Consider the following 26099-nt stretch of genomic DNA (forward strand, 5'->3'; position numbering starts at 1 on the left):
GATGGAACACTCAGCACTAACACAGTCATAAAGAAGAACAGGAGAAGAACAGAAAAAGGAGGAGAGGAAGAGAAACATGAGGGAGAGAAAGGAAGGGACGGACACAAAAGAGAGAAGGTAATCATTTAACAATACAAATACAAAAATGTCTTAATCCCAATGATGGACTGCTGTTGGTTTTTGTTATCCTCTCACTTCATGATAGAAGAAAAAAGCTAATTTTGTTCATAGACCATATTGTTAGTTGGTGACAATGTTTTTTATTATTACTATCATTATTATTTTACAGGTACAGCTCCTACATCTGCGCATCATGTTGGTGTGAAGACCTGTGAGAAAATGGTTCTCTGCTTTCCATCTTCATTTTGGAGTAAAGAAGTGTATGCAGGGTTTAAAGGGGAAGTTTTTTTTTTTCCTCTCCAACCTTTACTTCCCTGTAGATTAGCTTTACCTGCCTATCCACCATTCAGTCGGTTAAATCTTTTTTCGTTCTCTTTTAAAGATCGGATGGGGGCCCCCATACATACCTTCGCCTTGGGCCCCCAATTTGCTAAATCCGCCACTGCTGATGGATGGCTTCGCACCATCTTAATGTTAGACAATGGACTAGAGAGCACTTGCACACTAAAACCATAACTACTTGTGGACAGACAAAGGGAGTCACTGGTGCCCTTTATATCACAGTACGCCCCACAGGTGCCGAAGCTAACGAGCCCGCTCACACCTTTCAGTAATATTCAGTTTATGGATCAATAACTCTCCGAGGCCCTCTTGTACTGCACTGCTCAGAATGTTATTCAGGCCTAATCAGATGCAATGGATCCCAGGAAGGTTATTGATTACTTGGAATATCCTAGAATTTATAAAGTTATGAATGCAGCGCTGTAAAACCAACAAGGCATGACAAGCTCCCGTGCACCATGACAGGCAGCACTGTACCATACATACGAATGTCCTGTTTATGGGATGGACTCACCGCGGAGCCAGAGATCCAGGAGCGTATCAGCACTGCATACACAAGCTGGTCTCTGGTCTGTGCTAACAGATTTGGGTCCCGTTCTGAGGGGAATTTTTTTTAGAATTCATTTTCAATGACAAATATAGGAATCAGAAGTCCACGTGCGGTTGATGCGACCCACTGTGTGTTCGTGTCCAGAGAGGAGAGGCGTGTCCATCACCGTGAGCGCATGCTGTCGCCAACGATGGCCGCAGTTACCCCCCCCCCTTCCTCCCCCTGTCCACAAAGGCTGCTGTGAAGCCGGCCAGCGAGGCTCGTTCTTCCATCGGCCCCAAAGAGCAGATTTGTTTTCTTCCCTTTTGGTGCTATGTATCCATTCTGAAAACATGTGGTCACCTGAAACTCATCAGGCAACAATAACAATAAAAACCATCATTTTGGGCCGTCCAACAAGCCTCTAATCTAGAATTTCCCTCAATAAAAACCATGAAAAGGCCAAAACCAACGATTTATGAATCTTTTACCTCTGTTACAAACACAAATGAGCCACACCGTTACGCGTTCCTTACAATAAACGCACACACTGGAGTTCATTTTGACACACGTCAAACTGGGATCATCTATGGGGAAACAGGTGGTGAGGATTCAGGCGGGACCCCACAGATATGGATTAATAGCTCTTTGGAAGTCACATGCACCCCCGCCGCCGATCAAAGAGATGTAATGGTGAGGAATAAGTTGGCAGTCAACTGACACGCCAAGATGGAGCTACAGAGGCTTCCTGTGTGAAGTTTGAAGAGCAGCTGCCGCCGGTCATTTCAAAGGAACGCACCGCCGTATCGGAGGGACGTCCACAAGACGAATGTATCATGTCCTCGCTCAGCTTTTGTCCCTTTGTGTTGGTTCATTTGACAACAGGACCGCGTCCACAGGCAATATACACTTTATTTACCGTTTACACTTTAAGTGTCCCGTAAAGTACTGATGTTTGGGAGTAATTACAAGGAAACTAGAGACAAAGCTCTCATTCATGTTAACATTAAGAGCAGTTGTTTATGTCTACATGTCTGTCCTGTAAAGAAGTACACTATGCAAACTTAAATCAAAATGAATGTGTGGGCACGCCTGGAGACAAATTGCACATTACGCTTAATTTGTGTACTTCTCTCATTTATCTTCAATCATTATCTTTATTTTACCTAGAAACTGGAAAATAAATCTTGCTATAAAATTGTTTGTCAATTATTCAGCGTTTATCAACCCAATATCTTTATCGGGTTGATTTACAGTCAATTAGCTAATTATACGACTGTGCCACTGTTTTTTTTACATTTCTGATAATGCGATTGCCACATGTAATCCTAGCAGCAGCTCCTCCACAAAAGTGACTTCATACGCTGTCAGTCTAGAAATGAGCACCTGCTACATGTCAAAAATACACATGCGTTGCCATTCTGGATCCTGATTGCACCGGTGTGACTAGTTTACATTTTGAATGTAACTTCAGTATTTAGAGGCGAGCGGTTTCCTTCCAGCAGCAGGAGCCCTGCATGTGTCAGACAGGATGCAGTCATGTGTACTGCGTTCAATTGAATTAGCTCAGTGTTAAGACAGGAGAGTAGCCGCAGCCACGTGTGCTTTTGACATTACGCGCTGGCAGTGTATCTGAGCGGCAACAACTGGCAGTGAAACCCAATTCTCCACGCGGCTTCCACATTTAGACCAGGAAATGGGGGGTGAGAGGTTCAGCGGTTATAGAGCATGAAAGGCTGTTAAATGACCCCGCTGAACCGCAAGGCTCCGGCTCACATATGACAGAAAGAAACCACACAAGGCGCTGTTTTTGTATTTTGTTTTCTTTTAATGGAATGTGTCTTTTCTGAGGTATGAAAATAGATCTCACGTTGAAATAAGAATTTGGACAGTGGCTACAAAGGGCACGGCTATAACTGTGTGTGTAATGATGGCAACAGGAAGGCATGTCGGAGAAGCATCGCACCAGCCGCATCAGATAAAGGGCACAGCTATTACCCCGTGTGGGCGATGACAACAACACAGAGGCATGTGTTGGTTTGGCTGTGGTGCACTGGCAAGAGGGGGAAAGGCCGGCAAACAGGAAACGACATGAGCCATAGCGAGATGAGGATGTCTCCTGACAGAATCACGGACCACCATCGTGAAAAAACCACAACAGAGGAAGCCCGTCACGTCCCACTGAATGTTGCCCTGTATGCATCACCACCTTCACTTTCACAACAGTCACATTGTTACACTTTGTTCATTTTCTCCTGAAAAAAGAAAAAAAATACATTTCATAAATTCCAGTACAAAATTTGCAGATTAAAGATGTAGTTGTATGAAGTGACTGAGGCGGTGCTGCGAGAGACATAATCTGATTAGTTGTGGTACATGTCAGTGGGAGTGGCCAAGAAGAGCAATGGGACGCATAATTACACATCATGAAAGGATATCTTACTAGCTACCTAGCACAGTAGCAGTAAGTTAGTTAACACTGTAGATAACTTACCATAAGTAATTAGTTAGCACAGTAGCTAACTTACCATAAGTAACTTACCATAAGTAAGTTAGTTAGCTCTGTAGCGAACTTACCATAAGTAAGTAAGTTAGCATTGTAGTAAGTTAGTTAGCACTGTAGCTAACTTACCATAAGTAAGTATGTTAGCACTTTAGCTAACTTACCATAAGTAAGTAAGTCAGCACTGTAACTAACTAACAGATAGCAAGCTGGTTAGCACCATACAGTCCATGGTTAGCATAAGCTAACTTACCAAAAACCACGTCTCTTTTGTGAAGCACTCAAAACTCAAACTTCTCTGTTGATGGCGCAACACGGCCAACAAGCTACCTCAGCTTCTCCTGGTTTTGTATCTCTGAATTGCCACATTAAACAATGTCACGGTACATTGACAAGTAATAAGCTGGGCCTACTGGTTTCCTCCATCTTGTGGCTTCATACCACAGTAGCCTATGAAGCCAGAAAACAGCAGTTGTTGGTCCCCACCCACAAAGATTTAATGCAACCCATGAAATTGCCGTCGAGAGCAGTCGATACAACAAAAAGCCAACTGAGCGTGTTACTTGCTCACCATAAAAACTAAGCTCCACTCTATAGCCACTGAAAACAAACTGAGGGTAATTATCTAGTAGGCTATCTTACTAAGATTTAAGACTATTTAATATATATGAATGCTGAAAAATGATTGATGTACACCATGAAAATACTAAGATGTCCTGTGGCTATTAATAAATCAAGCCATGCAGTTATCTCATCATATAGCTGTAGTATTTAGTATACTCTGAGCTGCAACACAAGAGAGAAAACCTAATGAAATGGTTCTTTGGTTCAGTTGAAAAATAAAAACATGATCAATGACATATTTTACCACTCATGAGTTGATCTGACTAACTTAGAGCAACCATCCTAAAATAACTATATGTAGGCTTATTCCCAATGGACTTTGTGTGTAACATGTGGGCTGAGAACCACCGAGCGAGCATTTCTTGTTCCCCTCTAGCAACAAACACACTGAACATTCATCAACAAACTGAACTTTTTTTTTTTTATAGAAAATATATATACATCTAATAAATAAGGGATAAACCCATTGCAACGGTATCGTACAGTTGTGTTCTCACATACTTTTTGTCCATCAGTCTTTTGTGAAATAAGTCTCTGTATTGAAAAGGGAACGCTGGTATGTGGACACCACCGCGTGGAAGAGGGGTTCTCCTGGAGAGTGGAGATGCGTGGTGAGGCGGCGGGGAGAGACCCTCGTCGATATTCATCCCCCAGCCGAGTGTCCAATTAACCTGCGGATGCAATCAATTAGACAGACTGCCGACGGATGGGGCCGGAGGCCGGATGCAAATCTAACGTCACTGGAAACACAGATTCATTATAACAGGACCTCAAGATGCTCCTTTCAATGCAACGGTCAGCATCAGGCCGTATCCATCAGTTTAACTGAGGAAACATTTATTACATAAGATAAATAAGCATGTGAGTGACCGTGGAGAGCTGTAGCCAGGATTTAGAGATCCCCTCGCAACCCTCCCATGACACCAAAAATTGAAGTCTCTAAAATGGTTTTAACATTTGATTTTGTCCTATTTTATCAATTTAGCTATGTTTTATGGACTTGTCACAAAATGTATTTATTTATTTAATTGATTTCTCTGTTAGTCTAAGAAATGGTATTAAAGTATAAATACACTGAAATCAGCTCAAAAGTACACACCACATTATTAATTAAAACATTGAAATATGAACTCGACCGACGTTGCTAAAATCCCCAAATTCTTGTAAAAATGCAAAAGACATGACCTGAGACCTCAGGTCTATGGCCATGCTGCTCACTGATACTTCAGTTAAGTGGAGCCCTAATGAGAACAAACATGAAATATGTATCATGCAAAGTTAACGTTATCGTTCCAATGTCTACCTTTAAATCAAAAGCCTTGGCAGCACCAGTGTTTCCACCATTGTTTCACAATGACAGAATAATAACATGTGACCACATTGTTTCCGTCCATTGATGTTTTGGGTTCAAACCTCAGTGTCAACAAATCGCCATGTGCCACAGAGAGCCACTTGCATGGACACAAAGCAGCTTCCCGTGGTGTGTAGATGGACTGTAAAGCGCCATATACTTGGCTCTGGTGTGGCACATATACATTTGGAAGTATATATATGTGCATAAACTTAAAAACGTCAGGGATTCACCTGACCGCCGATGAGGTTTTTCGCAATCTGCGCGTCTTTACGCATTTGGAGTTTTCAAATGCTCCACTTTAAAACAGCGGACTTCAACACGCTCAAATATTGTAATATAGTGTGAATCTCATTTTAAATGCTTTGTATGAAGACATATTCATCTTTCCAGTGTTGGTGTCAACAATTAGATCTACTTATCTCCGCGCGTAAAGCCATATGTTATGTTATGGATAAAGGGAAGCCCTGTATTAAAGATCAAACCTGCCTGGGAATGGATATCCAGCACATGTCACCTCGATGAGGCAGATGTGTGGGCAGGCCTACAGCAGAGGCTCCAAACTTTTCTTTTTCGCCAAAGTAAATCCACATTCTGTACGATTTCGTCCCCTATAAAATCCCCCCTGTGCCAGAATATTCGCTCAGGGTTCGAAATCTGCGAGGGAGCACTGTAGCCTATGATGGAAACAGACGTCCTTGTTCTTAGCACACATATCCAGGGGTAAACAACTAAAAACGAAACACGGGTCCTTCATTTGCAAGGGGATTCCCAGGTGGTCCCTGGATCCGGGGATCCCCCCCACCATCCCCTTAAATGTCGCTTTCTGTCTTACCCGCGATTGGCGCCCCAATGTCCGAGGGACTCGCCGCAGGTCACGCTACGTGTGGCGAGCCGCGGACCGTCTTCTGGCCGGGCATCTGCACGACGAGCAGCTGCTGCTTCTGCCGGGTGGACTTCACGGCCAGGATCGCCTGCCGGTTCTTGTACTGGACCATCTGCAAGGTGATCTCCGCGTTCCAGCCCTCGTCCTGCGGGCACCTGAAGTCGATCTCCTTCCCCTCCGCCATGACCACCGTGAAGTAGACGTACTTGCCCTTGCGCTCCACGCAGTCCACCGTCTTCATGTTGGCGAAGTAGAGCTCCTTGACTTTGCCCGCGTCGCCTCCTCCGTGGTGCGGCTGGTGGTGGTGCGGCTGGTCGTGCTGCTTCGGCGGCAGCAGCAGCACGCCGTCCTCGGTCAGGACGCAGTGCTTCTTCTTCCAGAGCTGCAGCAGCCCGTCGCTGCGCTTCTCCAGCAGTCCCTCCTTGAACACCTTCCTCCCGTTTTCCAGCATCATCGCCCGGACGCTTCAGGCTTCCACCTCCCCGGGTGCTGTAGCGGATGGACGGCTGTCTATCCCGGAGCAGGCGGAGGCATGAGATGCGGCGGTGAGCAGCGTTTGGTTGTAGTGTGAGAGGGGCCGTCTGTCTGGCTGCTGGTCACAGAGGGGGCGGGGGGGGGGGGGGGGGGGGGGGTCTGCTGGAGAGGTGCACCGCCCCCCTCAGTGGCACAAAGCCTCCTGACTCTGCATACAATTACAGCCCGATATTAATACGGATGTCATACATTATGCAGCAGTTGAGATGACCAGTTACACTGCAAGTCGTTCGTGAGGTTCGTGCATGTTCACTTTTACAGTACAATGCGTGAGGTGCTACACTTGAGTTTCTCCATTGGATAGGACTGAATCTACATTCTAGAGTCGTGGCTCTCTCTCAGGGGGTCTCAAGAGAAAGAGGAACACAATTATAGAAAGCATCAGGGAACAGATCCTGCGTTACAATGTGTGGTTCCTATGTTAATATGTAGTAATTGTCTCATTTACTTGAAACCAAACTGGAAGACAGTCAACCCTTTTTATACTCAACACATGTCAATATTTCTGGTCTATTAAAGTCTATATGCGTTAAAGTATTTTACCTGAGTAAAGGATCTGAATACTTCCATTAGATTACAATGCAGTATCTAGTTCTTTTATTACCTCATAGCCTAGTTTGTACTATTGTTAGTGAGAACCTTTAGCAAGCAAACAAACTGATACTTGTGTGAACACCATCTGAAAAGTAACACCTTCCGTTATAAATGTGCACGTCTGGGATAAAGCCAATGCAATGTCTCCTTTAATATCAGTGTGATGTCAGCGAGCATCTTACATGGTAGTCAGAGCGATGGCGACCTCTTCTGGCACGAGGCAGTGCGTGCAGTCATTTGTCCAGACCACCAGGCCAAAGGAGCTTATCGCTGTATAACTAAGATTTTTAAAATTGTAAAAAAAAAAAATGCCAATCACACCTACTCATGTTTTGTTAACAATCCCAAGACCACGTAACAAAATGAGTCGACCATATTACACATGTTTAACCAATTTATTCATGAACATACACGTACGGTTATTGAGTACATTAGTATTTTTGTAGCATAGCATTTTGCCTTGACAACAGCTGCTCAGAACCCTACAGAACCTTCACGCCCTTTCCCCAATGAACATGATCTGAATACTCCCTGCAGAACGAGGGACCCGGCTCAGCGGACACGATGCGTGGCTGTTATCACAACTGAAATAAGAAGGCATTGAGAATGGGGGAGGGGGGGAGGAGGCAGGCTACGTTTTTTTTCTCGGTCCCCCTACCTGGCTAGTAAGTATTGCTCTGACACGCTTCCCTGTGGCCTTCTGGGTAACAAAGCGAGGAGTTTGGGGTAGGGTGCTGGGTCATTAGCCAACAGGACGCCCCCCCCCCCCTCTTTCTTTCACAGTGATTAAAATGAACCAGGACCTCAGGGGCTGGGCTGAGGGAGTCACCTGACCGGTCACAAATTGGTGAGGTAAATGTGATAACTAGATGAGGGATAAGGAAAGGGGCGGGGGTGGAGGGGTTGGTGAACCTGACCACACACAAACGCTGTTTCTACAGAGCTGAACACGCCCCCGGTCAGAAAGGCAGAGCCCTTAACAACCAGATGGCACGAGTTGAACTCTCCAGAGTGGATTGTCAAAGTGCTGCTTACAAGGAGTACTCAGACTGCTCGCCAATGATGGGACGCCACCGGTACACCACTACTACAAAGTGCTATAGAAAAGACGACAGCCACTGCGAGCCTACGGGGAGCCTGAAGCACTGGGTCATTGGGCCCGAACTGGCCGACCCACCAAACGGTCTCAGCCTCTTCCTCGTCTTAAGAATTCTCAGGGATGTTTATAAAAATTAAAAAAAAGACTTGACCAGGTTGCGCTAAGCCCTGGGAGCCACCTACGATGGAGCAAAGGGGTCAGAACAAACTACTTGTTTTTGGGCTCAATTTAGACACGTCCGTTCCAGAAGTGGACTCCGCTTTGAAAAGAGGTTCACTGACTGCACCGGGCCACTCCGCTCACTGGAATGTATGGAGAGTGGAAATTAGTCGAGCGGCGCAGGAAGTGGCCCAAAAGTCACAGATCCCATGCTTAGCGAGATTAGATGAACTGGAATAGACACCCGGGCTGCAGGTCACCGCCTATCCTCTGTCACTAGAGCTGGAAATGCTACAGTGCTTCGGCCCGCTAAGAAAGAAAACAAGGATTCATCTGGGACGCCCCCGGAACGGACCAACCTGGAATTTTGGTAGGAGGAAGAGGACGGGGACAAGGGACGGGGCGTTTCATAAATTGACGTTTCCGTGATGCAGTCTAAACCACAGCTGTTGTCTAAGAGCAAATACAACAAAAGACTTCACGAGAACCCAAACTAGTTTTTAGCAGTGAAGAAACAAGTTCATGCTTTTTGGAGGGAGATTTGTTTTCCCTGTATTCTATCTATTTTACAGAGGAGGAAGAGAAGGAAAAAAACAACTGGTCTAGTAAAATACTATGTATATCGAGCCACGCAGCTCCCAGTATTATACCATGAGTTTTTGTAACAAAAATCTTGAAACTTTTTCTTCTTCAAATTCTCTACCAAGAAAAATACAAAACATTATAAGGCGGTAAGTAACTATTTTTTTTTTAATTTTCTTTTTTTAATTTGACAAGCCGTTACAGTGCAGTTGATCCTCAAAAGGCGGCCGGGCTTCACTGCTGCTTGCACTCAGCTGGGGGGACTGCATCCTTCTGTAAGCAATCACAGGGAAGAAGTGGGGGGTTGTTAGTGGAAGACCACTCTAAAAAACACACACACATATACACACACACACACACACACACACACAGAATCAAGACCTAAAACAGTCAAGCTGCACTAAATTCTAAAACACCTAAACATCTCAATGCTAAAACTTATGAAAACGTTGTCCTACAGTTCCTGAGGTGCCAGGGGGCTCGAGACCATCGGTGTATGAAGTGCTGTTGAAAGAGTTTGTCTTGTCTTCATCTGCTGCCAGTAAGGACGTTCCCAACGACCAACATTTAAAGTCAGAGTCGTCAACTCACTCGAAGTAAGAAATCACTGAAAAAAACCACAACTACAATGTAATGTAGAACGGTGACTTTTTCCAATAACAAAATCGTATTATAAATCGAGTAGCGTCGCTCCAGTCACCGGGTTAGTAATGCACCTCAGGGACACGCAAGAAGAGTCACGGTGTGGCGTTTATTAGCATGACCTGGCTGGAGTTAGCCCGCTTTGTTGATTAATAGCCAGTCGGCTACTAGCCAGCGAGCTAGTAAGCTAGGTTCAGAGCGCTGCTGGCCAACCAGTCAGTCAATCAGGAGAACCAGGCTGACTGCTGGACCCAGATCTGCTCCAGAAAGAGGGGGAGGCGGGCGGACGGCCAGGAGAACATGGCTGTAGGAAGTGAGTCATGAGCGGCGGATGAGTTCAGAACAGAGTTGGAGAGCAACAGCTGAGACCGCAGGTGTCCACATGTGACCGACTAGCGAGGCAATGAGAAATCCACTAATCCCTAGTAGCAATATCAAGTTTCTTAAATACAAATAAAGGCTGACAATGATGTCACTTTCAGAGAGCTAAAACAATGTGGGGCATTTGTAAATGTATGCAATCTGTTTCACATAAACAGCCCCCCGTGGCCTTTATCCCACCATTACAAGCAGATCTATAGAGAAAAAGACTGGCGGCTGAACAGATCTAATGTAAACAGGGAGGACACAAACCATGGACCAATGAGCTTTCAATGGGTATTAAAGACAGACGTAAAAAGCAGAATTTATGGCATCCTGAAAAGAACTCAAAACTAGCCTGCATTGTGGACGGATGGAGTTCAACACGCTGGAGGAAAAAGAAAAAGAAAGGGGGAGGGCTGGACTAGCTTCAGCATACAGAAATACAGGTGCAAATGCAGGACTCACGATGGGTTAAGAAACCAAACACAAACCGGTGGGTTAGGGACTCAGGAGAGTGCAGCACGGCGGCAGGAGGGTGGGGGTGGGGGGGGGCTCATGAGTGGGGCCGGGTGGGGCGTGCAGAGAGATGGATGTGAAGGAAAAGCAAAAACGGACAGTGTGGGGGGCAGGGGGCTGATGGTAGTAAGCTGACAATTCACAAGCTGTACCTACCAGGATAGGGTTATGTTTCTACTGTCACCACTTAAACCTAGTGAGGAAAAATTTAAAGAGTAGCTGACAAAAGATGCCAAAGTGACTGGAGATGAAGCAACATTAATGAATAGGAGAAAAAAAAATTATAAATAAAAGCAAAACTAGCAGAATACAGAATGTCAAAGACGTTTTTGTTGGCAAAGAAGCAGAGGCCATGCTGGTTAATAATTTTTTTTTAAAAAGGGCTTTTGTTACTTTATTGGTTTGGTCTATGTGGACGGTGAAAATCTCATGATGTACTAGAACTAAACTTTGAATATATTATGCATCAGGAGATTGTTTGTCTTCAAATACACAAATAATGCATTTGACTATGGCTGAAAATTAATATTGTGTGTGTAACATTTCCCTGGGGTCGTCCTTATTTAAGGCAAACTGGATCTGTGTGTTGCAGAAGGTTCAGGTTTTAGTAACATGCAGCAGTCAGACGTAAAGATGGACAGATCTTTTCATCCATCGTCAATAGAGACGTCCCGTCTTCTCTCCAATAAAAACACTCGGCTGGATTTCTGTTAGGGACATAGCTGTTGAGGATGTTTTGGCACTTTGAGCACCATTCTATTGAGAGAAGACGTGTACAACCAATATCTTTATCCATAACTTCTAGCACTAGGAACCTACACACAAATGTTGTGTATATTGGGGTGAACTAGTCCTTTAACTGACTGGTGAGAAGTGATTCTGAGATACAGGATCTGGTTAAGAAAATGGTGATGAGGAAAGATATCTAATGAGGGGGGTTTATTGTGTCTGGAAGCCAAATCAAGATCACAACGACAAAATAAAAGCTGAAGCAAAACCAAAAGCTGGAGTAAAATGAGATGCATTTGACAGTATGTATTCTGTATGTTGAAATCTGACACAGGCAGTTTGGGCCAGCCGTTCTCTACCTGCAGCTCAGTGGACACCCAGAGGACACAGGAGGTGGGATTGCTCAACGCGTCTCAGACTTTTAAAAAGGTTCTGAGATCACTCGCAGCTATCAATGGCCGACAGTAAGCACTGCTTCACTTTTTGGAAAGAGCACCCTGAGCCAATGAAGTTGAGAACGGCTGAGTAAGGTCTTTGTCAGGACACCAGAGATCTTTAGAGGGGGGACGTGCAGGCTCACCTTGGGATCGTAGTCGGGGTCGTTCTCTTCATCAGCCTCCTCCTCTCCCTCCTGAACACACAGAGCGGCTTTAGACTGCTGGGGTTCTCAACGCGGCCACAACCAACGCGTATCTATTTTCATACGATAACCGTCTCCAAATAGTCTTACCTCATCGTCCGCTTCCTCGCCCTCTTCATCGTACTGTAGAACACAAATGTGAGGATTAGCGAGACAACATTTGACAAAGAAACAAGCTTCATGTTATTCCTTGAAAATACGTTTGAAATTACATTTGAAGTAAAGAACACTCGTCTGTCGATACATCCACAGATACGCGTTTAATCCAAATAACTAGGGCATCAAAGTGGAATCAAATTTAAATGAGCCCATTCTGTCTGGGAACTTTTAGCTTTGTGTGCGCATCAAGCCGGTGCCACAGCGGCGAGTGCAAATGAACCGCTGGTGCCAGAAGACCTGCAGCCGGTTTCTGCTGTCAACTACAACGGCAACGGAGTCGAGTACACAACTTTAGCTTTGAGTCTTTAAATGTAGCCACTGGAGAACCAATTAAAACACTTGAACTGATGCAGTTTTATTTCTCCTAAAATGTCCTGGTTTCTATTTATTGTCATGAGAGATGATCTTCAGTTTTACAGCCTATTGTGACCTTTTGTCCCCCTGTTCAGTGTTTGTATAGAAGTGATGGAAATGTTTCTTATTTTCACAATAACCGGTAGTCACCAGTTAGACTGGGTCCGTCTTGATGCTTTTACTATTGCGAGAAGAAACTGATCGTTTAGGGTTTTCCCACTGTACCGAACCCACAGTAGTTTGATTCCTAAACCAGAGTGTACCGAACGTGAGGCGTGTACCGTTACACTCTTTAAATTACGATAGAGCCAACAACTAATGGAAGGAATCGGATCTCGCCCAACCATTACCGGAATATTCCTTACAACACGTGCCAGCAGCATGGAGATAATATAATGTAGTCAAGCAGAGCAACTGGTGTCCATTCCAATGTGGCCAGGTGGACATCAGGTTGAGCCGAGCTGAAGCAAAGGAACACTCACGTCGTCGTCGTCGTCCTCGATGGCCTCCCCTGTGAAGTAGAGCACGGCCCGAGGAACGATGCGCTCACGGATGAAGTGGCCGATTTCAAAGTCTGCAGCCAGGACCGCCTCCGAGTCCTCGTCCTGAAGACAGACGGCCTAGTTACAGTTCATTCATGTTCAACACAGTCACTGTCTTTACAGGACACATTCAGGGCTGGGCCGGTTAGTCTCCTGGGCTCTTTTTTGTAAAAAGTGATTTGGGTCATTAATATAAACGGTAAATATTCAAAATACCTGAGAACACTAGATTAGAAATAAGATTCTTGGAAGCAAAAATGTATATTCATACAAGTCATTTGATTTGCTTTTGTTGCTTCAAGTTGTTGAATGCTAAACAAATTTCAAAGCGTAGAAGTACAATGACTTACCAACTCTGCGTTTTCTGGAACTGTAAACAAAGGAGAGTTACAGTTAGTTATGCCAATACCAAACTGTTTTAGAAGCAAGCGATCATGGATTAGTGAGTCTTTGTGTACCCTCTGGCGGGGTGAAGAAGTTGAAGAAGGAGTCGTTGGGGACCGTCTTGGTGACAGTCCTCACTGTGCCGCGGCCCTTGTGCTTCTGTTTCTTCTTGATGGTTTTCAACGTGACGTTCTTGCCCTTCGTCCACTCGATCGTGCAACTGTGGTGAAACACGAGGAGGAAGCAAGGTCAGAAACCTAAATGATATCTGGGTTTTATCTAGCGGGTGAATGTTATAGCGGGGCAGGTCATGTTGACCTTATAAACACAGAAACCAGAAACCACGACAATATGATATCATAATGCTCCTGAAAATCCTCATCTTTAGCTGCAAATTAGTCTGAAAATGAGATGGAGTTCATTACTCAACAATTGGAAAAATCTTTTTAAAAAAAGGAAAAAATCAATAGATTATCTCCCAGAAAAAGGCCACACAATATTGTTGTACCAATAATACTTATGCATGACTTGTGCAACTGAATTGATGTCTTTAGAGAAAGTTCCGTCAAAACTTTAGAAATAATTTTCCACTTACACTGAACTAAATCTTTTTACCAACATCAGTCCTGATAATATATTCCAAATACTTAATGTGTAGATTTTAACCATTTAAATATGTATATAATGCAACGGTTTTATTCATTTAAAAAAGAGAAAGAAGAATTTGAGTCAAGTTACCAAACACGTCAAACAGCAACAGTGCCACTAGAGGAAACCAGGTAAATCGAGCAAACATGACTCATCTGGATGAATATAGTGAAAACTGAGATAATAGAAAATATAATGTTGTAATGAAACTGCTGTTGGTTCAGAAATGTTGATTATATATTGGAAAAGTTTGACCATGAAGGTTCGAGGGTCAAACTTTTGACTACAGAGGATACACTTACAGGAGCTGATGTTGAACTTCCAAACTTTGAAAACACAGCCTTGACATGTATGCCATAAACATAACTATGGCAAAATGTTAAGACCCCAAAATGATCCCATGTGACCAAGTTAACACAAAAGACCATATGGAACAACATCAGGCACTCACCCTGTGCAGCACATGATCTCTGGCCCATCGAAGGAGAAGGGGTCGCTCTCGTCCGGCTCGGCCCTCATCTTGTAGGTTTTCGTCAACACTGTGTTCGTGAAGAAGTCGTTGGCCTCGAAGAGGAACTCTAACGTGAAGCTCTGGGGAGGACCGAACCAGATGGCGGTTACAAACCGGTCAGCGTGAAGCGACCGCTCCCAGACATTCAAAACCAGTCACGCTCACTCACCATGGGCTGTCCTGGAGCCGAGAAGATCACTTTAATGTCTTGTAAATGTTTTAGGATGGCTTCATCGTGTTCCTGGGGGGTGGGGGAGAGAAGCGCCACAAGATTCAGAATTAGCAACACACCACGCTGCAAACCCACGTCCTACACAACTTGGCCAGCTGGAGGAATCAAACCCTGATTTCCCCCCCACACAAATACAGCCTCCGACCCATTGTTCCTTCTACTCCAGCAGCCGCCTGGGCGAGCTTACCTGCAGCATGTCACTAAGCAGGTCCACGTTTTTGAAGACAGTTAACCAGAACTCCGGAATGCCTTTGGGGTCCTCCTTCTCCTCATCCTTCTTCTCTTCCTCCAACTTGGCCTTCTCCTTCATCTCGTCCTGGTTGAGGGAGACAATTTCTTTATGAAATGACATGTGCTCAGCCGGTTTTCTTTTTCCAGGCATCATGCTATTTGAAACGAGGCTCGTCGCCACCGACACCCACAAAGACGGCACTCAGCACCTGGGATTAGATGCAGGAGCCAAGGAACCAGCTCCATAATAAAAGATAACAAACTGATATCAACTGCACGCCTGCTTTGCAATACAGACATCTGAAATCAGCGATAGCGATTGAATCCCACGTTCTTCCTCATTAGCTGCGTGCCTCTTTGGGAAGCGACGCCTACTCCGTTCTGGATGAGACTTTGAGCTACTTGCACAAAATGAAAGAGCGAAGGCCAAGTGCTCAGGCAGACAGGGAGCATGCAGGTGTATACGTCACCTGTACCTGCTTACTTACTGTCAGCTCTTCCTCCTCATCTATCTTCCATTCACACTCCTCGTCTGTGGGCTCATACGCTGCTTTCACTATGTCGCTTCGCTGTAAAGAGCAAGAGGAGAAAGATATTTAGGCCGGGTGTACATTTCCAGACGGGTTAGTTATATTAGCATCTTCTGAAAAAGGGAAATCATAAAACAGTCAGTGGACTACGACACCAAGCGGGAGCAGTTTCAGTTTCAGCTATTCTTGGGAATGTGGTCCCTTCCAACCTCTTTGTTTACATGAAAACAAGACGCCTTTCACGCTGCATTAGCAGCGAACACGCAGGCAAGCCGACTCTTCACAATAACATTCAGCTTAAGTCGAGTGAACAGAGTCAACCTCACTTGAGGAAGTAGTGCCGAGTCAAAGCTTCCATTCATTTAATTCAGTCTCAGGTTTAACATGAGGTCCGATACATTAAAAGACTCTGGCCGTGCACTCGGGGAAAATGTTTCATCGCTTTGTGCTCATTTAATTTGTCCGGGGGTTGAAACTCTTGCTTTAGATGGAGGTTTTTAAAGAGAAATGTACTCTGTTGCCATATTGTCTTCTTCAGATGACACTTGGATGCAGAAGTGAAGTTTGAAAAAGGCCAAGGAAACCCTGTATTTAGTTCAGCAACAGGCTTTAATCAATTGAGTCTTTCCCTAAATGTAAAGTAGTCAATGGTCAACAATAACAAAATGCTATATCTACTTGAGTAGCATTTCTGTTTACATTCAAAAGCTGTCTGCTTTACAGCTACGACCGAAGCATTTCCCATGTTAAATGTTCCTGATTCACAAACATGGCAGCCCGCTCAGGGTAACAGACGCTGAGGAAGAGTGCACCAACCATGTAGCGCACTACGACGTATTTGATGACTCATGGAACACGGATACACTCGTAATCCTTAAAAAGGTTCATGAATCTTTTAAAAGCAAACAGACATGTGATGCTAATCGTTTAGTTTAAGCTTTGAGGAAACGGCTTAACTGGGTCTAGAAAAGGCACAACTAACAGAAAATGGCGTCAGCCTGACATACAACACTGACAGTCACAATGAAGAAAGAGCATGATGACGTACTTTGTCGAAGAGGGGCTGGTAGAGGGCGGCATACTTTCTTTCCAGTTCATGGACCTCCTCGTAGAACTTTGCCTCAATGTGGGCACATTTGACCTGCAGGTTCTTGAGGGCGTTCACACGTCTCTTTACAACCTTTGGTAAGCTGTGGGGACAGATGAGTACAAGAGATGAGTACAATCCTGGAAACATTCCAATGTAAAGATCAGTTACTGCTATGCATTTCACTCTTCACGTTAACTGCAATTACTACATGCCTGATTAATGTTGCACATAAAAAAAACAGAACATAAGACTAATGTCTAGATAAATTACAAGTTTAGGTTTTAGATTGTAGAAACTTAAGAAATTATTTTGTGATCATGCGTCCAGTTTTCTTTTCAATGTAGAAACGCAGGACAAAATGTTCTTAATGTGCAGCAAATGGTAGAGAGGATGCTGCCTCAGAAGTGAGCTTTGGAGCAGAGCAGCACTGTCCCCCAGAGGCTCTCCAGTAAGGTACACAACAACAACAAACAAAGCCAAGAAGGTTGTATTGAGATTTGCTTCATTCAACAGCAGTGGAGGGGGGATGTCCAAGACATATTCATTGGTGTATTTTTTAGATTGCTGGTGTGGATCATGGAGAGTTAAAGTTTGTAAATTGTTTGAGCATTTTCTAAAACTCACTCTTGGCTGGCTGACCACATAGCAAGAGAAGCTCTGAATGTCAACCAGACGTCATTCATAGCAGGAACCCATTTGTACGGATACCGGCCGTTAACCGGCGTTGGGCTTTGATTGCCGTAAACATCGTCTCCCGTCTCATCCAAATGTTCACCAACCACAATGTCAAAAAATCATATCGTAGCCCAACACTTGAGCTCAAGCTTTAGAGATTTAGTCACACTGGTAATGAATATGGCCAGCCCTGGACTAGGACGGATGAGATGTTCTACATCTCCGCTCCGATATCAATGTAGGTGGGCCTTTTCTCAGTAACATAACACTCGTCTGCATCTCCGCCTATGCCGTTAAGGACAATTGGTTTAAAAAGCGAGGGACATTTTAGTATTTTGTTCTTTAACCCTTTCCTTCAGCTGCCGTTTTGAATGTAGTCTCATCTCGTTTGTGCTTAAAAATCGCAAACGTCTATATCATCAATACCACACAGGGTACCCTGGCTCAAGTCTCATTCGACATCAAATTGGAAAAACATTGGAAGATAGCGACAGTGCTGCAAAGGTTTCAACAACCGTTCATTTTGCATGTTTTATTGAGTTAGAATGAAATCATCTGAGGCCTGGTCGGAGCCTTGATCATCCATCAACAACCAGGCCTTGAGCGCTGGAGAGGCTGCACAGAGTCAAGTTTCTCTGCAGTGGTAAATTAAAACGCTGCTAGCAAGGGATTTTGTGTGTTTGGTCCCAAGTGCTGGGATGTTGTAGACTGGTGGATTTGTTAGTGACTGCCAAATACTTGACAAGTTGATCAAAGAGCTGCACGCCGATGGTTTTGCTGGGAAAAAAGGAGCAGTGGCACAGCCCCTCGGCCAAAGACACACAATTCCATTCAGGAGAGCATCTCAGACTTCTACCTCTGCACCAACTCCATGACGAGCAGCAAAGCAGTGTGCTGCTAGGGATGTCACGTTTTAGCCACCTTAAACAAAGGCAGAGCTAAAAACAAAAATAGAAAGGTTCAAGTGTATGCTATATTTAGCCAGTATCCCTTGCTGTAAGACAACTATAGAGTCCATTTCCAATGGTCAAATGAAGCAGTTGTCTATGCTCCCACCAAGCCACCAGACCATTAAAAACAACAAAACAGGAACACTTTGGTTAGTTCGGGTTCACCAAACTCACGTAATAATGATAATAATAATAACTGGTGGCCAGAACACAGATTGAGACCACGGCTTCTATTCCCCAATGGTACACATTTGAAACTTTAAAGTCGCCTTTGTTTTCGGTCTCCAAAAAACAATTTGTTGACGTCCTTGCCCACAGCAGTACTTCGTTTTGGTGCCGTTTGGAAGTTGTGAATCTATCCAGAATCTTAGATACCTAAACAAAATACATTTGTACCACAAAGTTTCATATAGGATGCAGCTAGTGATGCATAAACGGGTTCCTGGCTGAAGTTATCACCCGAACAAAAAAGATTGGGTCTCACCTCTCCATGTAGCCTGACGTCGAGCCGTTCAGACCGTCCAGCCTTTCCTGCAGCGCAGCCAGGATCTGTGGGTTCTGCATCATCTGCACGGTCAGCTGACGAGCTGAAAACACGAATGCAGTCAAAGAAAATGTAAGATACACACACACACATATGGAATTACAATTTGTATTTGTTCTCGACGGTACAATGTTTACCAGTGTGTGTAAAGAATGTGCATATTGTCAGTGTTGCATAAACACGAGAAGGCCGGAGTGCTCTTCCTTTGTGCAAGTGGACAGGTGACAGATGGTACAGTCCAAGTGTTCGACACATTGCTCGCACCTATCAAAGCTCAGCCGCATCGCTGCTGGCAGGCGAGACGATTAGAGATTGGAATTCACTTTTCTCTGTTGGCACATCCTGAGCACGTTGCCTCGAACTAGCGAGCATAGATTCGCTGTTAAAGCCTCTGAATAATTACACCTATGCTCGTCTGAATTCACACGACGCAAGCTGTTGCTTTTTCGGTGGCTCCGTCAGTGCGCGGGCGGGGATAAAATGCCAAGACGATAATGCTTGGCTTGGGTACCGAACTCTTCACCGTTTAAAGTTGGCTTACATGGCTTTGCTGCTTGACAAAACGGATGTCAACTGTTCACGCATTCATCTACTCTGTTAGAATGAATTGTAATGTCAACATATTTGGTCAGTGAGGGAAGAAAAATCTCTAAAAACTTCTTAGCTACTTCAGTAACATCTGAAGCCACTGCATTTCTCTAGCTGAGGAAACTAAACCTTTTTTCAGTGACCTTACGCTCTCTGCATTTGCTCCTTAAAGATGGTGGTGGAATATCACTTTAAGCATGCTCCTTATTCAGCGTTCTACACAAGTCGGTTGTATTTTAACCGTTTGTTCTCAGCCTCGCGACCAATTCCTGAAGATACACAACTATGCTCTATAAAAAAAAGTCATGGCTGTTTTTTGGGGTCATATGACCACCACAGATGCTCAACAGAAAACTACTATTAAGCGTATTCCATGTTCCACATGTCGTCAAATTTGAGTCTACGGTCACTGCAGTTCATCTCTTGTCTTAATTGATGTTACTTGTGTGTTTCAGGTCTGACCCTCCAGAAGTATAATCTAGTTTTGCATGGTACATACACGTTGGTAAAGAGTGTGCTAGCAGTAACATGACACATTTGCATTTCCAGGTAGAGCATTAATGTTTCCCCATTTAAGAAATGTTTAATCCCATCTGCAACACTGAATAAACTTAAGGATGGAGTTGGGTGCCGCTGAATAATGTACACTGATGGCAGCAGGTGAAGCATCATCCTTTGTTTCTAAACAATGCACATGCACGTATCTTATGAGCGGAGTGGTGATTTTTTTGCAGCTTTGATGCGTGAACGAGTGATAGGCGCGGGGCTATTAACGAGACTTTGCGCTGCATGTTATCGTTGGCATTACTCATGCGTTTAGAATCGCCCACCAGCTTTGCCGAGAGTGCGCTCGCTATGACTGATCAGTCGCAGGCAGCCAGGATGAGCCTCCTTTCAAAGTCTGGCCTTTAAAAGACTTTGCAAACTTGTTATAAATAGACAAGGCCAAACAGCAGTCTATATCTATCAACAATGAGCCGGGAGTAGGCCGATATGAGAAAACGTCTGAATCATTTATTGGGAATCAAACAAATGCGTAAACAGCAGCGAGATCCCAAAATAAAATCGGATTAGTGCCTCCCGGCTCTTAGCTACAATTCAAAATCATTAGAGTCAAAGTCATTATAATTCTCCTCAGTTTAAGTACCAGACAGAGTTCAGATTGGAATGCTGCTATTAGAGTGACATTTAGAATGATGATTTAGAAGAGTTCATCATCTAAACTATGCCTTTCCCTCTGCACAGTTCAATTTACATTTTAAAAGACAGATCGTCTGTAACTATTCTTACGCATTGCTGGCAATTACTCAATCACGAATCTGTGCGGCAGCATTTCTGCAGTCTTACCTTTGCTGTTTTCATCTTCTCCCGTCTCCTCCTCTTCCACTTCCTCCACGTCCTCCATATCTGCCGGGTCTATCTCAGCCTGGTCTTTGCTGCTCAGGGGGGGAAGAGAACACAATGGAGGCACGTCACAGAGTGTGCAGAATCAACACCTGCCACCATTTACTTCTGGCACTTTTAGAGTCAGAGTGAACCAGAATATTACAGCGGTGAAGAATTATTAGGGGGATTTAAATCAAAAGCTAGGCATTGGATTGAACCATGTAGAAGTGGGCTTAGAAGCATAATAAGGAGCTACAAAGGGTAATTGATGTCAGATTGGTTGAAATGAGTTGGTCATAGATTACATAACACTTCATGTGTCATTTTTACAGGAAGAAAAGCTTTGCAGTTGCCAGCGACCAATGCTAACAAGCAAATATTTACCTTCCGCTTAAATTTAGAAAATATAATTGCTTGGTGAAAAGCTGGGAACCTTGTTTAGTCTTAAATTACCCAGGGAAAACTCTGTAAGGTCAAAGGATGTGCATGAGTACTTGACCAGGATAAGAAACCATAGCTGCAGCCCTACTGGCATGCCCACCTCAAGGGCACATTGGTATATAATTACGAGAAAGAATTCTGTGTTATTTCCTGCCCAGACAAAAGGGCTGGATATCTTTTTTTTGTCTGTTGTCATTGTTAGCTCGGTTGGCACCGTTAGCAGCCAACAGTTGATGTCGAGAGCCTCAACCGTTGGCAATCTCGACTGTGTGGTTGTAGCTGCTGCAATAGTGGGTGATAAAGTCTCATGCATAAATGAAAGAAAGTTTGTTATTGGCTGAGAGCTAAACCATACAAATAGTAGGCCCTGCTGAAGTTTTGATGCTGCTTTCACAGTCCTTGTGTAAAAAGTATGTATACGGTAATTTCAGTTGGCCTGGGGGGGGGAGGAGAGTACCCGTTCCCAGCCAACAAACAATTATCAACTGTTTAGTAATGAAAAAATTGAGTTGTTTTACCCACGAAGCTACTGCAAGCACTGAAACATGACTCCCTACTTTAAGATGCAGGAGCACAATACTGAATATGACACGGTTTCACCAGCATGGCCTCATCCTTCTGTCAGTCTGCACCACAAAATGAAAATCAATGGCCCACAGAGGAGAATGAGAGGGTGAATGTGAGGGAGGGAGATGGCATTCATCCCTGTGTTGTGCGACAGCCACTGGAGCGTCAGTCCTGACTGAAGGATGTTAAGGTCACTCTCTCTCAGGTTGTGAGGTGTCTTTTGTAGGTGTGTGTTTAGTGTGTCAGGAAGCAATCTGGGCCCAGGCGTGGCACCCCAAACAGCCCCGTCTCAGTAAAACAACCGTTTCCATTAGTGTTGTACATCTGACCTTGCCTCAAATCAGTGATATCACAGCAGGTGCTATCCCTTAAACTGTCATAGACCCCCGTGGTTAACTTCAGGCACCACGGGCCCCAGACCAGCAGAGGAGACAAGCGTTTGACCCACAGTAGCACTGGCAGGAGATGCACTTACTTGTCGATGTCTGCCATCTTAGCTGAGTCTTGAGTGATGCTGGAGTGAGAGAGAGAGAAGTAATTAGTTTAGAAATACTGGACTACATGACTGTCTCGAGATTTGGGTCAAACAGCATTTGCCAATAAGTCCTGATGCTAATACCAAGATGGTACAGGGGTGATGTTAAAGTTAGCAACACAAGGTAAAAAAAGAAGTAAATACGGGTCAAATAGTAATTAAATGAAAAAGAGCATTGCAAGACATCCTACTCCTGCGAAACACGACTGCCGGCTAAGAGGAAATGCATAAAAAAATGCATATAAAAAGAAACCAGATGCAGCAGTCAACACTGAACTGGCAGCCTGCAGGATACTTATTGAGATTGTTTCAACAGTGCTGTTGGAATTAGATTAGATATGTACTTTATTCATCCCCAGGAGGAAATTTCTTTGAAGAAGCAGCAAACATGTTTACTATATATACACAATAAAAAATAAAATAGCAGGACAGGACATATTACATTTAAGAATAGTCAGAACTGTGACAAACATTACTTAAAATGTATGCAGCACATAAACTATATATTTTATGAGTTTTATGTGAACAGTAAGCCTAGATACACTTATAGTATTAATAATAGTATAATAAGTTTATCCAGGCTGACTGTTCACGTGCGTGAGAATGAATGATTAGCTGCCATAAAACATACACCTCAGTAACAATTATCGGATCAAATGCACAACTCAATTAATGTTAGGCCTGTACATAGATGCTGTAGGTCAGCCAACAAGCATGGCGATGCTGTTTGTATTGTATTAGCTAAACTGGTTAGCATTGTGGCAAAAAAGCCACGCAGGAGCTTTTGATTTCATTGTAGGTTGCGTAACCATGTATTTTATTCCATTAACAAACAGGATGAATACATGAGTTTGATTATTAATTTGCATTTCTCCACCTTACATGGAAAATATTAACACCAGGACACTTATCTCTACTGTGCTTCACAGCTCCAACCAAAAAAATCAGTCAACACTGCGTCCTTGTGTGTCGACTCATTTCCAGACTATAGCAACTGTGCTTAATCCTGGACTGGTCTTTGACTGATGGTTTTGCATCCGATCAAGCCGCTAATTGTATTCACCTGTCATCCCGGGAGTAAACTGGCACCTATCAGATGGCAGCTTCGCTCTGTTTCCCAAGGCCCAGAACCTCTCAAGTCACACACACAATCCGAAAATCAGCCACTGAGCTGCAACCGTTTTCACAGAGCTAACCAATTGCCACCAAACCAAAAAGACAACCAATATCTTTTCTGAACAGCAGTTATAGCCTCACCATCTTGTTGTACTTTAGCTGGCCTACATTTCAGCCAAGACAGCACTATTGATGCGGCGCCTCTGTGACAGTTTGCTCAGCAGTACTAAGTGGCAGATCAAACCGTGTCTTCCTCCATAAGGGGAAAACTGATGGAGAGCAGGCCGTGTGTAGACTCAGATTTGTGGCTTTAATCATGTCCCCATTCCTCCACGGAAAGCTGCATTCTGTCATTTATCTAATATGGAAATGCACTTTAAAGCTCTCACTATGTAGTCCACAATGTAGCAAATGAACACGCGTGCCCCCATATCACACTACAATAGCTAAACGTAAGATGACACCCACCACCATCTTGTATTCTCTACTATGCCAAGTTATTGACAGGAAAGTACTGTTGAAAGCTTTTTGCAGCAACACACATTCTTCAGATATACTGCGGGTGCGCCGTATAAATGTGATGTCAGAGTGTCTCAAGTTGGGGTCAATACTTAGCTTTTTAATGGGCAAACATAATGGAAGGAGTGCATTCGTGCCATGTGTCTGTGGAAGTTCCTCAAACACCTGCACACGTTTAGGTATCTTCATGCAACTTTGTAATCTCATTTCAAACAAAGATGCTCAGTGGATAACTTGTGACAAAGTGATGACTCATGAACTTAGACATGTCCAATATATTTATTACAGCTTTAACAGGTCGTGTTCATTTAGGAACGCAAGTGCCAAGCATGTACAGAGAGACCTTGTACTCCTCTCACCAATCACAAAAAGCCACACAAACACAAAAGTAGCTTTTCTTCTCCACATCTGTGTATTAACGATGTTTTAACTACACGTGTAACACCGGCCCTGCGGACAGACTAGTCCTGGTCTAGTAATCCTGCCCCAGCGACCACGTGTTGCATGCTCAGGTCTAGCGAACCATCAATGACTGACCAAAAAAAAAAAAAAAAAAAAAAAAAAAAAGGAGCACTGGGTGGGTGCCGGTCGCTCAATCTGACGCCGGCATTTTTAACAACTTAATTCGGGCCCAGCGAGCCACTCAGACCTGTGAGAAGTTTACAGTCCGACGTCAAACAAACGTCCGCTCACATCCTCTGAGGACAAGCCGACCCCGAGGCTAGTAAACCGGCTAACCGTAGCCGGCCCGCCCGGTTCCTGCACCGCCTCAATTGGTCCGGCTACTTAAGCTAGCTTGTGTGCTACTAGCTTGATGCGCACTACCCGGGCTGAGCAAGTGGGAGGACCAGCTTCGACACGGTTCCCGACCATACGGGCCAGTCGGGAGGAAGCGGTGACAACGTTACGGTACCGCGAACGAAGCAGCTCTCGTCGTGTAACGTCACCGGCTGTCCGCTTCGAACCACCCGGCGCTTTAACCGTTAGCTACCCCTCAAGTCCAAACTGCCACCCGCAGCTCCCCAACACGAGTATCATCCACCAACATATAAGGTCATGTATATAAAAAAAAAAAAAAAAAAAAAAAAAAAAAAAACTAGATACAAGACACGTGTCAACCCATTCCTCAAAACGTTAACAATTACGGCAATTGTGTCATGTCCTTCCCTCCGATGCATTGCGTGTCATACCAATCCAGGGAGCGCGGACATGCACGATAATCGCCGTTTCGTTATTTTCTTAATCGCGTGTGGCGTTAACACACATCATGGTGGAGCCCGTCTCAATGGCTGCTGTCTGCTTCCACTAGCGTTAGCGGCGCGCAGCGGTCTTCCTCCGCCGCAGACTACTCAAGCTACGGAATTGCAATTGAAGCTTCTGAAACGACGCGCGAGCCCGGGGCGTTGGCGTCGAAGCCATTGCCGAGTCGTGTCCCTTACCTTCGCGTTGCGGCCGGAGGCTGGACTGGTGAAGCGGCGCTGCGCAGTGAAGAGGTCCCGGGGAAGAAAGACTCCGCTCGGATGGCGGTAAAAGGGAGAGAGATCCCGCCGCCTGCGCTCATATACATCCGACGTCATCACGTAAACCGGCAGTCGCCGGGGCAACGCTGGAAATGGGCGGGGCGGCGGCGAGGGTGCCCCTCTATTGAGGGGGAGCAGGGCATGGTGGATCATCATCAGCACCACCGTGATCTTCTTCCTCTCATCGTTGAAGGCTCCTCTTCCTCACCTCATTAATTCTTATCATCATTATAAAATAAGATAAGATAATCCTTTATTACAGGATTACAGCAGCAAAGGGGTAAAGTGCTCACAAGACATAGTAAGATCAAAGGGATATACACATAGGCAGTAAACAGTAAATAAAACAGTAAATAATCTAAAG

General features: G+C 44.5%; 2 protein-coding genes across 6 annotated transcripts; both read right to left on the reverse strand.

The window, feature by feature from the left end:
• Window positions 1-2838: 2838 nt before the first annotated feature.
• On the reverse strand, window positions 2839-6904 carry phlda1 (pleckstrin homology-like domain, family A, member 1). 2 transcript variants are annotated; one of them, XR_004608974.1, is made up of 3 exons: window positions 6305-6904; window positions 4620-4789; window positions 2839-3246 (listed from the first exon to the last, which is right to left on the reverse strand). XR_004608974.1 is itself a non-coding variant. In XM_034526250.1 (2 exons), exon 1 carries the CDS (start codon window positions 6807-6809, stop codon window positions 6345-6347), a length of 465 nt encoding a protein of 154 aa, XP_034382141.1. In that variant the 5' UTR covers window positions 6810-6904; the 3' UTR covers window positions 2839-4789; window positions 6305-6344. The 2 variants fall into 2 exon arrangements, 1 of the variants encoding a protein (XP_034382141.1); XM_034526250.1 differs by having other exon boundaries at window positions 2839-4789.
• A 1231-nt stretch (window positions 6905-8135) lies between these two features.
• Window positions 8136-25820, reverse strand: nap1l1 (nucleosome assembly protein 1-like 1). 4 transcript variants are annotated; one of them, XM_034526056.1, is made up of 16 exons: window positions 25655-25820; window positions 22521-22559; window positions 20999-21087; window positions 19004-19106; window positions 16853-16994; window positions 15763-15843; window positions 15231-15359; window positions 14981-15052; window positions 14752-14891; window positions 13727-13872; window positions 13619-13638; window positions 13209-13331; window positions 12304-12336; window positions 12154-12204; window positions 11001-11037; window positions 8136-9596 (listed from the first exon to the last, which is right to left on the reverse strand). In XM_034526056.1, exons 1-15 carry the CDS (start codon window positions 25780-25782, stop codon window positions 11032-11034), a joined length of 1302 nt encoding a protein of 433 aa, XP_034381947.1. In that variant the 5' UTR covers window positions 25783-25820; the 3' UTR covers window positions 8136-9596; window positions 11001-11031. The 4 variants fall into 4 exon arrangements, with proteins under 4 accessions (XP_034381947.1, XP_034381946.1, XP_034381945.1 ...); XM_034526055.1 differs by having other exon boundaries at window positions 15751-15843; window positions 25655-25781; XM_034526054.1 differs by lacking the exon at window positions 11001-11037 and having other exon boundaries at window positions 25655-25795.
• Between the last annotated feature and the right edge of the window lie 279 nt (window positions 25821-26099).

The sequence above is a fragment of the Cyclopterus lumpus genome, chromosome 23, assembly GCF_009769545.1.
Source record: "Cyclopterus lumpus isolate fCycLum1 chromosome 23, fCycLum1.pri, whole genome shotgun sequence".
Lineage (NCBI taxonomy): Eukaryota > Metazoa > Chordata > Actinopteri > Perciformes > Cyclopteridae > Cyclopterus > Cyclopterus lumpus.